Source organism: Plectropomus leopardus, chromosome 4, assembly GCF_026936395.1.
Source record: "Plectropomus leopardus strain MGB_pleo_1.0 chromosome 4, ASM2693639v1, whole genome shotgun sequence".
NCBI classification, from domain to species: Eukaryota; Metazoa; Chordata; class Actinopteri; order Perciformes; family Serranidae; genus Plectropomus; species Plectropomus leopardus.
This window is the reverse complement of record NC_142179.1, coordinates 36,877,698-36,891,932: the sequence shown is the minus strand read 5'-3', so window position 1 is coordinate 36,891,932 and position 14,235 is coordinate 36,877,698. Positions and strand designations below refer to the sequence as shown.

At 39.7% G+C, this 14,235-nt stretch overlaps 1 protein-coding gene across 2 annotated transcripts in view; it reads right to left on the bottom strand.

Annotated features, from left to right (window-relative positions):
- Positions 1-1,312: 1,312 nt before the first annotated feature.
- pdzd2 (PDZ domain containing 2) overlaps positions 1,313-14,235 on the bottom strand; it is a 71,846-nt gene continuing 58,923 nt past the window's right edge. For both annotated transcript variants that reach the window (XM_042488919.2, XM_088077220.1), the window contains exons 20-26: positions 13,988-14,132; positions 7,190-9,728; positions 6,277-6,394; positions 6,031-6,132; positions 4,183-4,453; positions 2,769-2,903; positions 1,313-1,778 (exon numbers count right to left, since the gene is read on the bottom strand). In XM_042488919.2, the coding sequence (XP_042344853.2) occupies positions 1,618-1,778; positions 2,769-2,903; positions 4,183-4,453; positions 6,031-6,132; positions 6,277-6,394; positions 7,190-9,728; positions 13,988-14,132 (3,471 nt within the window). In that variant the 3' untranslated portion in view covers positions 1,313-1,617. The remainder of the gene's footprint in view (positions 1,779-2,768; positions 2,904-4,182; positions 4,454-6,030; positions 6,133-6,276; positions 6,395-7,189; positions 9,729-13,987; positions 14,133-14,235) is intronic.

Sequence of the window (14,235 nt, the reverse complement as noted above, 5' to 3'; positions counted from 1 at the left end):
TTACTTACTTAAATCGTTTTAGAAACTCTGGGATTTACTGCCTCGGCTTTGCTTTGCTTGTCAAAGCACTTTGTAAACTGTGTTTTTAAAGGTGCTATATAAATAAAGTTATTATTATTATTATTATTATTATTATTATTGTTGTTGTTGTTGTTGTTGTTATTATTATCATTAAAGCAGAATGTAACAAATGACAGTAATTTTATATAAAATTTAGTTTGGAACATAAATGTAAAGATTTTTACAATAGTATTTAACATGTATGTGCAAAATAAAGTGTAAGTATGAAGAGGTTTGGTGGTGGTTGACTCTGAGTGACAAAACTGTGTATGAATGTTGAAAGCTGAGGTCACTGAATGTGCCAAAGCAATGATAGATAATGTGCGGTTTAGTCTACACTGATTTCTGTTGTGCTGACTGAGTGAAGAGTTCAGAAAAAGTGATCCTATGATTGATATCATGCTGCATGTCACCAGTTTAAAAAACCCTAACATCCCACAATAGTGCAGCTCTAATACTAGAGCAGCGAGTAAATGCCGATATTCTGAGGTCAGAGTGGTTCTCCACTCGTTTGTGTGTTCTTACTGACATCCTGTGGTCATTTCCAAGGTGTGTGGTCTACTTTAATATGTCTGATATTATGTTCAACTGGGTTATAGTCGACATCAACTTTGACATAAACAAAGATGTAGAAAATTAATTTTTTGAAAATGCTCAAGAAAAATGCAGAGAACTGTATTTGTAACTATTATAATTATATATCCAAAATTATTTAAGACTAATTATAATTTTTAAGCATTTTTTTTTTTACTTTTCTTTTTTTGTATTTGTTTTTTTCTAATTTTCTTGTACAATTTTCCTAATTTCCATATCATTTGCAGTTGCTTCTACCAATGTTTTTGAGATAGATTAAGCTAATTTGCCCACTTTTCAAAAGGTTAACACTTGAGGACATTCGTGAATGCCATTTATTCTTAATTGTAAGAATTATAGAAAAAATACATCATTCTTAGAATTTTGATGCAAGAACCTTTACTCTGAGTATCTAAATAAATTCCAACTCTGGTCCAAAATGTGTTGGTCAGAGCTGATGGATAATCTGCTAAGATCTAAGCAGTTATTACACAAGACATCATACAGACTGGAGACCTGTAGCATCACAATAGGACCCTATCAGACCTGATTTGAACCCTGGGCCAGTTAGGAGCTGAGGTCTGAAATCAGCTACTGAAATGAGCTACCCCCATTTGTGGATATAACAATTGTTATCTCATAATTCAGCCTGAATGCTGTAACCACAAGCACACACATCTTTTCACAAACTGCCTTTATTTAAAAAATGTTTTTCTTTAGTGTTCCAAAGGAAATCTATTGTAAACAAACCGCACTTCCAATCTGAAATAAATCATGATTCAGTATTGTACACAATAGTTAGTGGTCCACCCAAACTGACCTATTTCTAAGTACAAACACACATAACAAGACAAAACACAAAATGTCAAACGGAGTCCATCAGAAAGTCTGTAAAAAGTGTGAAACTGCTCGTCCGTACCATGCCTCAGAGGGCTGTTTAACGTCAGCCCTCGTTAGGACCTTTCTGTCAGTGTGTTCGTATAGTCAGGACCTGGGCTTGCGGATGAGGAGCTGGTTGGGTCCTTCGTTAGTGGCTTTGATGATTTTCCAGGCATCGTGGTGCATGAGGCCCTCCAGAGAGCAACCGTTGATAGACAGAACTTCATCGCCGACTTCAATCAACCCTGACTGCTCTGCAGCGCCTCCTGTAGTACAAGCAGTTCATGATACACTGTTTTCTCCCCAAATGCCATTCAAGGCTACAGTTAGGACAGAACAGCCATTTTCATAAAAGTTACTATTTTCAGAAACTGTCACTGCATCCACTCAGTGTCACTAAGACTGATAATCTGTTAAAGAAATCATGTTCCTCCTCAGAGGCGTTTGTAGGATTTGAGTACATTGGGGGCTAGGCCTGGACCTCTGTAAGGGGTCTGGAGGGATCCTCCTTTTTGATGAACAAGCTCTATTTTGATGCTCTTAATGCACTATGGCACCCTATTTACCCTGAATAACTTAAGGGAGGGGATGGGGTGGTACAAAAGGTGGAGGCATGTCAAATAATTCTTAAAGCACTGGGGAGGGACTTATGTTTTTATTTTGGCTTATGGGAGGGGCATCCAACTATAAATAGCTGTATCTTGTATTTATTTTACCACCGATATTTTTAAGAAAACTATTTTGTTGATTATTTTTGTTAAAATTTTTGCTGATTTTTTAAAACCTTTTGGCATTTTTTTCTTCAAAACATTTTGGCATTCCAAAAAAGAAAATTTTTAGGGATTGATTTTTCTTTAAATATTTTTGGGTGATTTTTTTTCTCCTCATAATTACGAGATAAGATTTCATAATTATGAGATCCTGATCTTGAAATTATGAGAAAAATTCTGGAAAGGTATTGACAGGTTCGGGATCAATAATTTACGAATAAAATGTTGTCGAAACACAAACGATGCCTCGTTCTAATCGCAGTTAGACTGAAAATGAGCTGTCCTCCAAGCTGGACAATTACATTGGTCTGTATGCGCAGCGGGCTGTTAGGGGAGTGCTTAGGGACCATCTACAAAGTGCAACACAGTAGAGCAAAAATATTCAATAACTCAATTCTTATACAGTGTGTTAACACCAAATTTACCTCATACATAAATGGTCTACCGGTGATTATACTACAGCGCTTAGTATAGAAAAAAGGTTACCTTTAAAGATGCGTTTGACAATGAGAGGCCGGTCTCCATGACTTGAGGACTTTCCCCCTTCCAGACTGAATCCAAGGCCAGCAGAGGACTTGTGAAGCTCCACCGTTAAAGCTCCGTCTGGACCCACATCCACCACTGAGACACATTCAACACCGACAATCACAGAAATAAAATCTTAAACACTTTTAGTTTATGAGAAGTTTCTATTACTGTCTTTTGGATCCATGTTAACTTGTTGCCAGCTGAAGACCACTAACACAATGCAACATGAAAGGCCTGTTTATAGGGTTAATGCTTGTGTTTGAAACAGTGAGCTGGTCTACAGGAGCTGGAAACGCCGGCTGATTGGACAAGTACATCAGAGTGCTCTGTAATTAGTTTCAAAAGTGACAAGTATACAAATGCAAAATTATTTAACAGGTTAACCCTTTGAGAATTCAGCAAATTGGCCTAATTCCTTTGAAAAACGTGGAGAAGGCAATGAGCAACGGAAGACAGAAAGATAAAAAAAAGGGCATGAAATAAGTAAAAAAAAATACAAGAATATTACCTACAAAAAAGATGAAAAAATTTTGAAAAAAGACATGATCTGGAAAAAATGTGTAAAAAGGCAATGAGCAACGAAAGAGGAAAGACCCCAAAATTTTACTTAATAATTCAAGAAATTAGTAAAAAGTACAAGACAATTACCTACAAAAAAAAAACAAGATGACAAAGGAAGTTAAATAAAAACAGAAGAAAAGATCTGGTAGAAATACGTAAAAATAAGCAACCTATAATTTTAAATATGTAATTTTAATAATTGCATATATAGTTTTCCATAGCTCTTTTCTTTTTTTCCATGAACATCTTCCCTTAAAATAATTTTTTATATATACTAATGTCTTGTATTTCTTGGAACATTTCCTAGCAAGTTGCTCATTGCCTTTTTTCCTATGCCTTTGAAAGAAATTAGAATCAGTTAGAATCAGTTTGCTTTGGGGTCAGAGGTCAGGGGTTCAGGGGATTAAATACTTGTGAAAGGTAACTGAAAGCAGAAAAAGAAAAGTGAACTTGCTCCAGGTTTCAAAGGGTTGTTAATTATATAATAATAATAATAGATAGGACTTAGATAGGACTTATATTGCTCTTTTATAAGTACTCAAGAAATTTCAAGAAACATGAAATGCAAAAAGAAAATAAATGCAAATACAAAATAAACAATACAGAACACTGAAATAAGCTAACATGAAACAGAAGAAAAAATACAAAGAACAGATATTAATGTTAAGAAAGCATGGTGAAGGTTAGTAAAATTAAAACAAAACGTGGACAGAGTGGAGTAAGATCTGTTACTTTGGGTGATATCTGACTTTACTGTCATGAGGTCTGGCAGATTTGTCTGTATTGTCACAGATATAAGTCTGGGTCTTACCTGCTCCAGCTTCCAAAGACTTCTTCCTGTCAGGACATATCCTCTTTGACTGCCCAGCTGAGTCAGGCATGTCAGAGACACTCGGCTCACTGTCCTTGTCTCTCCAAATGACCACTAATGCTTGATTGGACAGTCTGGCTTGATGGAGGCAGGACACGGCCTCTCCGTGGGTTTTACCTCCCAGACTGGTGCCATTTATGGATAAAATGCTGTCCCCTCTCTGGATTGTACCTTCCAGGCTCGCTGTCCCTTTGGTGAAGACACGATGAACCTGGACACAAAGACACGTTTCATACCATCACACCTGCTGTTAGGAGAGATCAGCAAGAACGAATAAAATACGCCGAGCATTCTCTCACCTACACCCCACAAAAATTCTTCTTTGACCTCAACATTATACCATTTTTCTCTTACATTTTTAAATGCCATAATAATATCGAGCCCATTGCTGACAGTACCTCTTAATCTGATTGCAATTTAACACATTGGCCTCATGGCCGAAGAGGTACTCTGGTCAAGTTTTAGTAAAAGTTTAGATTCAAGTCAGACTTACAGAAGTATTTTACAGTGTTCGAGCGCTAAAATAAATAAATAAATAAAAAATTCTATCTATCATTGCAAACATGTTTACCAGCGAAAGTAAATGTAAAAGCTAACCCTACATTCACTCTCACCTTATTCCACAGTCTAATATATCAAATTATTTCATGTCTTCAATCTCAGTCATGCAGATTGTTGAATAAATCAATACCCAACAAAACTCTTTCTAGAATGTGAGTGAACAGAGTTGCAGCTTAACTCCCTGTCACTTAATATTTGTCTAACACAGCCAGAAACAACTAAAGGAAACATAAAACCTGTGTGTAAGTAATGAGTTACAGCTGCTACAGTTTCTGTAGGATTTGAAAGTGACAGACTTTGCTGCCCCCCAGTGGTACTTTCAAGAAAGATAGCTTGCAAAGTTCAACTCTTGATCCAAATCGCCACAAAAAATGCTGGCATCGTACTTTTCTGCAAACCACAGATACTTCGAATGTTAACAAATATAAACAACACTGTGGTTAACATGTGGTTAGGTTTAGGAATAAAAATCACTTGGTGGTGGTTAGGAAAAGATTATGCATTGGCTTTAAATAACCGGTTTTGGGGGCAAAACCCACAGAGAAAGCATGTCTCCATAATAAATAAATAAATAAATAAATAAAAACATAATAATTATAATCATAAAAAAACCCTCTTCTCATGCCACTACTGCGGCAAAAAATGTAGCAATGTCTTGGTTAAAAAAAAAAGGCTTACTGGGGCACTATACCTTCTGGAAAAAAAAGAGATGGGTCACTATAAATGCATGTTTTGATACTGAAAAGCCATTGAAAAAACAGTGATGACTCACGAAAAAACAACAACCCTTTTTGCTATTTGTTGTTCTCAAACAGTAGCCTGCAGCAGCACTGTGGTCTGCAGCAGCACTATGGTCTGCAGCAACACTGTGGTCTGCAGCATTACTGTGGTCTGCAGCAACACGGTGGTCTGCAGCAATACTGTGGTTGCAGCAATACTGTGGTCTGCAGCAGCACTATGGTCTGCAGCAATACTATGGTCTGCAGCAGCACTATGGTCTGCAGCAATACTATGGTCTGCAGCAACACTGTGGTCTGCAGCAGCACTGTGGTCTGCAGCAACACTGTGGTCTGCAGCTTGGCAGGTGTCTTGACTAGGTATCACGCCATCCACCCTCACTTAATGCAAATGTAACATATTCGTGGTTTGCAGGAGCAAAGCCAAAATGTTCATCTAGCAAACTGGACTGATGTCCAGAGCTGCATTTGAATAGTAGACTGTACTTACGATTATTGTCTTCTGCTCAAGGTCAACTCCACCTGCAATACTGAAACCAAGTCCTGAGCCTTCCTCTTTACTCAGGACAACCAGGTGAGTATTGTAGTTCACCTGCAGAGAGTTTAGGCACAGACTCAATGTGACAAACAGAAAGTCATACAAAAAGTAGACTTAAACAAAATAGTCTATGGATGTATTGCATATTAATCGGCATGTGGAATGGTTTTTGTAAATGTATCAGCAGAATGGAGTTACCTCTGAGAGGGTCCTGGCCTCCTGGAGCAGGGCCGACACGTATGACTTCACTGTCGGGGAGGACAGCAGGGTTTGCAGCTGACACTGACTCTCAGGAGAAGCAGCCAGCTCCTTCAGACTGTCAGGGAAATACACAGGAGTCAGTGTATTTCTGCACTGATTACCCTTTCAGAAAACAAAACTTCAACCTAGGCTTGATACTGTATTTTATGCTTGTTCACTTTGTCAAAAAAAGAAAGAAAAAGCCAAAGACAAAAAGTATATATACCAATGATGTGCCAATATTATCATGCATCCCTAAACCAAACTGTTTAAGGCCTCTTTTGGTTGTTGACCCCAGGCTAAAATAATAAAATATAAATAGATGATAAATAGATAATAGATAAATATAGATAGATAAATAGATATAAATAGCTGACCCTCTTTAAGTTAATTTGGCCGAGTGGATCATTTTAGTTCTGTTATCGATTAATTCAACTGATTTATGAGTAAATGCTAAGATTTTAGAATCTTTTTTTTGTTAAGATTCTAAAATGGACTGGAAGCCAGGATCTGTATGTACTTTGTGTGTTTATGGGGACGTGTGCGGGGGTCAGGGTGCTGCTGGGTGGCCGATTGGGGAGCTGGGCTCCCCTCAGTCTCTCCACCAGTGCTGCTCAGGGTTTCTTGACCACCAAGCACTACCCTTGTATTGATTTGTTTGTTGATTGGTGTCATATAACCCCATATGGGATGGGTCACAGTCATGGCATGACATGAAAAAAAAATCATTCATTCATTCATTCATATTGTAGGAGCTGAGCTGGAAATTCACAGATGAAAAAAATGTATGCCTCATGCATGAACACAAAATTAACGAAAAATTAAGAATGAAAAGTAAAATTCAGAAAATTGTTTTAACTGAATAGCCTACCTGATTGACCAGCCAGCCTGCTGTCCACGGCCCTCTGGGGCTCTTTGAGGAGTCTCCTCAGTGGATCCAAGATCCCCTCGGCTCACCCTGTTCACATCCACTTTAGTTGGGGTGGCAGTAGGTGGAGAGCTCTCAGTCACTGTGGTGTTCGTAGGTGTAGACTCAGTTGAATCCACAGCTCTGGTAAACTCCTCTGTGCATAGTTTCTCTAACTCCGGCATACTGAGAGCTCTTAGCTGCCGCAACCTGCTGCGGGGGAGTCTGTCGTGTTTCCTCCGCAGCACCTGAGGGGTCTGCAGTCTGGTCCCATCTGGGGCTTTCTGAACCACAGCCTCGGGACTGTCTTCGGTCGGGAGAGATGCATTACAGCTGGAAGCTGGAAGCTCGAGGTTTATCAGCGTAATGCTAGATGGAGATTTACCATGTAGAGGTGAGCAGGCTGTGGTTGGGATGAGATTCTCCACATAGGAACTAAAACTTCTTTGACGTGCCCGGCAGTCGATAGAGTTAACCAAGCCCATATAACCAGCAATCCTCTGGTTGAGCGAGGCTCGGTATGCCACGGCATAAGACTGAACGTCACTGCTTTTAGCCATCGGCTTGTCAAAGTTTGCCAGGTTTTCAAAGGATTTTATCTTGTGTCTGACCGAGAAGGGATTATAATCTGCAGACAAGGCGGTGTCTGTGAAGCTTCGCCTATCCATCGTCTTAATGTACAATCTGGACGTGCTGGACTTCAGAGCGTCACTTGTATCTACAATAGCTTTGGAGCCAGTATTCGTTTCTTTAGTAGAACACAGTGAATGAAAGACTGTGTTAGCAGGAGAAAGCAAGGGTGCAAATCTTGCATCGGTACCTCTTTGAATGGTTTTAGAGTCTTTTAAATTCACTGTTTCATTACGTGCCAAAACTGGTGATGATAAACCAGGTAAGGAAGACAGTCGGACTTCTATAAATGTTCTCTGAGTAGCAGGATGGTGTGATTGACTCTGTGATTTGGCTGGTGCTTTGGAGACTAAATAGATGTCACTCTCCTTGGCAGGTGGGACAGTCTGTAATGTGCCACCTGAAGTCCCAGGCTGAGTTGGAACTTGCCCTCTGTCACTTGTTTTGGACAAAACAAGGCAATTGTCCAAACCAGACTGGTCACTTGTCTTCAGAAGGCTGGAGGTGGTCGCTGTCTGTGGTAATTTTGTTGACTGGTTCAAGGAAGCACTGGTGTTTAAAGGAAGTGGACTTTCACTCAGTTTTTGGAGAGGCTCCTCCTGTGGTTTGTTCTTACTCTTAATACTAAGGCCCTTCAATTTGGGAGTGTTTGGTTTGGTCTGAGTTTCAACCTGGTGTTTAAGGTTACTACTCCACATGGGGCGGTCTGAATGATCAAGTTTTAGCCCTGAGGTCTTCTTGAGCACCCCAAGAAGGGGGGTTAAGTTAGTTCTACCTTCCAAGGCCTTCTCTTTGCTTATCATTGATGCTCTTGTATCTGATTTGATGATGCTTAAAACTAAGGTCTCTGATTCCTTCAAAGGTATAGGGGGTGTTTGCGAATTCAAATGCTTCAACAAATCTGAGGTCAGATTGGCATCTGCATGCAGATTTGCAGCAGTTTCCTGAGTAACACTGTGGGTATCTGGTGGGGAATGGCTGCTGGAAATACTTCCAGGCTTGGTTGCCACACATGCTTTAACGTTGTCACAGAGTTTAATGGCACTCTTATTGTGGCACTTCATAGAAGACACAGGCATTGTACTGTTGGCAGACTGTTGCTCTGGAGAGAGCTGACAGTATTGGGTTGTTGTAACAGAGGTATCTTTGTCTGTCAGTGAGACATCTGCAGAGACCCTCAACATGTCACCATTCTGATCCCGGTTTAAATTCTGATTGCTATCATGCTGAGACTTATTTGGTGACTGGTTTATCTGAGAGAGTCCCTCAGCAGCAGGTTGCTGAACATCACAGGAACAAAACTCCACTTCCTCCTCATCTGAGGAGGGCTCAAGAAGACTCCCACCACTACTGGCTGTTTTATTGACCATCACACTGCTGTCAGTGGCAGAGTCACTGCTTGAATCACTGTCATCTCCTACAGGGTACATACATGTAGGACCAGTGTCAGATCTGTCAGGATGTGATCGGTTGACAGCAGCAGAGGTGTTTTCATTGGCGCCTTTTTCATTTCCTGCATCCAAGATGGAACAGTCCAGGGAAGTGGACTGTACTGGAGCCTGAGTGTCAGCTTTCTCAGACAGGGTCACAGTATGTTGGATTAAACAGCAGGATGCAGACTCATCAGCTGCTTTGTTGGGGGATTTGGTTTGTGGGTCTGTATCACCATAGAGGCTCACTTCTGATAATATGTCATCTATATTGGTGATAGGTATTTGAAAGTCTTGGTCTGCTAGGGTTGTGTGGTTGGAATTCCCTGACTTTGCATTTATTGCTTCATCAGATGTCCCTTGAACAGACCTAGCTGGGTTCAGTCTGGTCGCTCCATCAGTGCTGCCTGACGACATTATCAAACTGGACAGTCGATCTACAGCTGGGATAAAAAAGTAAGCAGTTTAGTTTAGTCAGGGTTGAATGAGAGAGAAGTGTTTAGTGAATCATTTGACATAACATCTCAATGTTATTCCAAAATGGTAAACAGACTGTACTGTTAGAGTACTACTTTTCTACCTTAACAGACTATACAATTGTCCTCTTAATTATCCATTCACGAATATACTCTCACACACAACCGCCCCTAAAAACAATATAGAACAAAACAATCCAAAAAGAATGTCCAGGGTGATGGTTTTTCAGTAATGCTGTCTGATCTTCTTGAGAAAAACCTTGGAGACCATACTGTAGTTCTGAGCCAGTCTCCACTGAGCCATTCTTTCACATACAGTACAGCATGCAATACAGCATACAGTACTAAGAATCCCCAAATCTGGTTGTTCTATATACTAGTTACTGTAGTTGTGGTTCACCTTCAGGTCAGTCACAAAATTATATTAATTTTTATTTAAATTTCATTGAAACGTATCCGGTCACTAAAATCTATGAAGAGATCTTAAAGGTCTAGTATGTAGGATTTAGTGGCATCTAGTGCTAAAACTTATCCTGTGTTCCAAACCACCCCATTCTCTTTCTGAAGTCATCAAATACTGCTACTTTGTCAGTGGTTTTGGCCTGACCATATGATACACTGCTGGTTGATGGACGGCATCTGTCACAGCAGTATAATACGAGGACGGGCTGCATCAGTTGATAATGCGTCTATACCACAGACTGTATATTTAGATGGACGACATGACAGCTCCCCCAAAGTGAGGTTATTCAATCTCGATCGCCCCCTGGTGTCTGACTGCAGTACAGGTCCCTCGCACAGACTCGCCCCTCCATGTTAGTGAATGCTCATAGGCTGGACTAAAAACTCAATGTACACACCAAATAAATGTTTCCCAAAAATGTTTTTTGTCACTGAAGGTAGATTTCATCACCCTGATGGTTGTTCAAGTGTTTTTTTTTTCATGATCAGTTAAATTTTATTGAGTTACTGAATTATGAAAAAATGGTCTTTTCCGCCATGATTAAGAGCCGTGATAGCCAATCCACGCACTGGCATTCAATGCAGCTGCCTGTGATTGGTCGGACGGGTGTTTGGGAAGGAACTCCCTACCACAGAAATCGCTACTGCACATATACAGGGCTCCCAATGACTTCACCCTTGCAAAATGGCAACACCGGATATTTTAACCTCACTTCAGCATAGTGGGAGTAAGTGGAGGCGTGTTGTCCATCTTTATTTACAGTCTATGGTCCAGACATAAGCTACTGTGGCCATAAGATATGCCACAGACAGCATCAGGATAAAATGCTGCCATATGGACATGCTATAGGGTGCACAAGGGTCCCTATAGAGCAAGCGGGAAGGGTGGTGGATAGGTCCAACAAACCAAGGACTTTGACCCGGGAGCCCAGTGTTTGAAATTTGATAAAAAAGAAGAAAAAAAAGGCATGAATGATTAGGTTTAAGCAAAAAGGGCACATGATAAGGCGTAGACAAAAAACATCACATTCAGACAGGAAGCAAACACTGACCTCCTGGGTGAAAGTCCAGGGTTTGTCAGACCCATCCACTGCTCATCTTGCATGCCTTATAGGGACCTTTATCCTCCTAAATGACATTTTCACTGGCACTGTTGGAACCTGATGCCATCCAGCGGCATAACATGTGCACGCAAGAGGTTTTGTCCGGCCACCACAGTCTGCGTATCACGCTGCCGCAACAGGTGCCATCTGACCATCCAGCTTTATCACTATCAGTTCTATTCGACCCCATTCTCACCTGATGCCACCTGGCAGCGTATAATACAGCCACAAAAGGTGATTTTGACGTCTGGATCTTATGCCAAAATCACTGAAAAAGCAGACGTATTTGATGATTTCAGAATGAGAACAAGCTGAAGGTACAAAAGGTTTTCTTTCTGTAGCAATGTAACTTCAGTTCAGGTGATACCAAATATAACAAGCAAAAGATATTTAAAATTATAATGTTATTTAAATTGTTATAAACAATAAGTTAAAGGGCACTGAACCATCAGATAAGAAAATTTGGGGATTCATAAAATCAAAAAAACAGCAAAGACTTAAAGGTTTGTGTATGTCTACAGCTAGGTAGAAAGAAATGGATTAATTGATTAGTTCAGAAAACGGAGGTACTAAAGACATTGCTGTGGTTGTTCCAGAATGTTACCGGAGTTCTGTGGTTCTTCTTCTTCTGTATCATATAGAATAGCTTAATGTAAGGATCTCGTAAAAAAGAACATTAAAGAACTCCTCTGTTTGCCAAATTATTAATCAGAGATTGCAGTTGGCTTATAATAACGCCATGAGAATATTACTCCAGAGACCTAGGTGGTGTAGTGCCAGTGAAATGTGCAAGGCTGCAGGAGTCAATACCTCCAAGCTGTTTAAAGGAACCTCATGTATAAATGTATCTGCGGGTTTGGTCACTCTGAGAATGAAGTAATTGTAGCTCTATCTGACATTACGTATAGCACAACATGTCACCAGTCTCAGCTGTGGAGACACTGGAGTAGTTGTCTCTTTGTTGGCATTGATTGAACTATTTTTATGACGTGATTTTATTTTATTTATTGTATGTGATGTTTTGTCTTTTATTTTATTTTTATTTTATTCTATCTGTATAAATATATTTTTAAATCAAGTCTAACTCTTCGACAACAATCTAAAAATGTTGTTGAAAATGCTTATAAAAAGACTGCAATCTAATACAAAGCACCTCTGTTTGAAGATCTGTGGAATAACATTGAAATAAAACTCTGTTGGTGACTATGAAACAGTGATCCACAGCAATGTCTAAGCTACACTACACTAAGATTTATACTACTCTACTATAAGACTGTCAAACTGAGACGAAGAGTGACATACAGGGAGTTAAACTACGTGGTAATAAGGTACTGGTAACTAAAGGTAAAATATACTGTATGAGATAATCACCATGGATAGAAAGCCAGATGCTTGCAGGTTGCTTTGGGAAGGTAAATGAGGGAGGGTTGATCCTACATCTTAGGGCGGCAAAAAAGGGAAAGAAATGGTGCTCTATTTAAAGGCAGGCCGAGTAGCATTCTGACACTAATGGCTTGTAAAAACTAGTTTGAAGATGTGCAATACGCATATAATACATTTAAAAAATACACCAGCATCTCACATGTGGTTAGGTGCAAAGCTTTGGAAAACTGTATCAGTGAAAATAATAATATCAGCATACTTCATCAAACCACACATGTATTTAAACCCCAACTAAAATCACATTTAGCTTTTTCTTTTTGCAGTCAGCATGTTTGTTACTGTATTGCTAATAGTTAAATTGTTTAAAGGAAGAAAAAAAGTTCTTGGTGAAATATCAGAAATGCTTCATTTTCTATGAGCAGCTGGAAGGGCGTGGCAGTGTCTGTGGCAGACAGGTCATCACGCAGTATGTTTCCATGCACAGTTTAGTGGAGCTACAGTTACAGCTCGATTAGGCCATTTAACTGGACTACTGTCCTTGTCCCAGTGTACAAACACCGGGGGAGAATTCATTTATAGATGGAAGTATGTCCAACTCTGCTATGGCAGGTGGAGATATGCCTCCTTTCATTTACTGCAGTTTTGAACAGAGGAAGGTCTTCACACTTCAGCTTCCTTTATAGTTTGTTTTTTTTTTTAAATAATGAGTGACATTTCAAGCTACATGCTCCTCTTCAGACTTTTTGTGTTCTGATTCTGGTGCTCCGTCTTTATATATTGTTGTGGCATTTTCTCAACTTTCCCTTGAAATATGTCCTTGTGACTTTGGCCCTTCGGTTGTGTGCCAGTTTAAGGGCATTTGCAGGCGTTTACTTTATACTGTTTAGGGACAACTGGCAAACGCTCTCAGTTTACAAAGAGAATTGCATTCATCAATCAGAAAACACAGGTGTGAACAATTCTGCAGGTTAACAACACATTCATGCATCTGATGTAGAGTTTTCTTAAGAACTTACTTAAGAACAATTTAAGAAGGAATTAAAGAAAATACTTAGGATATTGTGATAATGTGCATTGTCTGATAACATCATACTGCTTTCAGAGTTAACTTTTTATTTTTATGGACTTCCCCGCATATCTTGTCATCCTCTGTGCATCAGGAACCCTGCTGCTTAAAAACGACACATGTGGAGTCCCATGGTAAATGAAAAACAGTAGCACACTGATGGTGAATGACCTACAACACCAGAATGAAGTGATTCTTAATGAAGGTCTTACCTGAAACTGGTCTCTTGATTTCCAAGGACAGTGTAACAGGAAGGTTGTGCATGAGCTCACAGATCTCCTGGTAAGTAGAGGAGCACACCAACATTTCTCCAATTTTTACGATCTCATCTCCAGGACACAGTTTGCCCATAGACTCCTGGATTCAACAAAAAAGATAAAAATTTTGCTTTTCACCAGACTCATCAGTGCTTAAGTCACAAACGTTAGTACATGTCAAATACATTTTTAATTCTCTATCC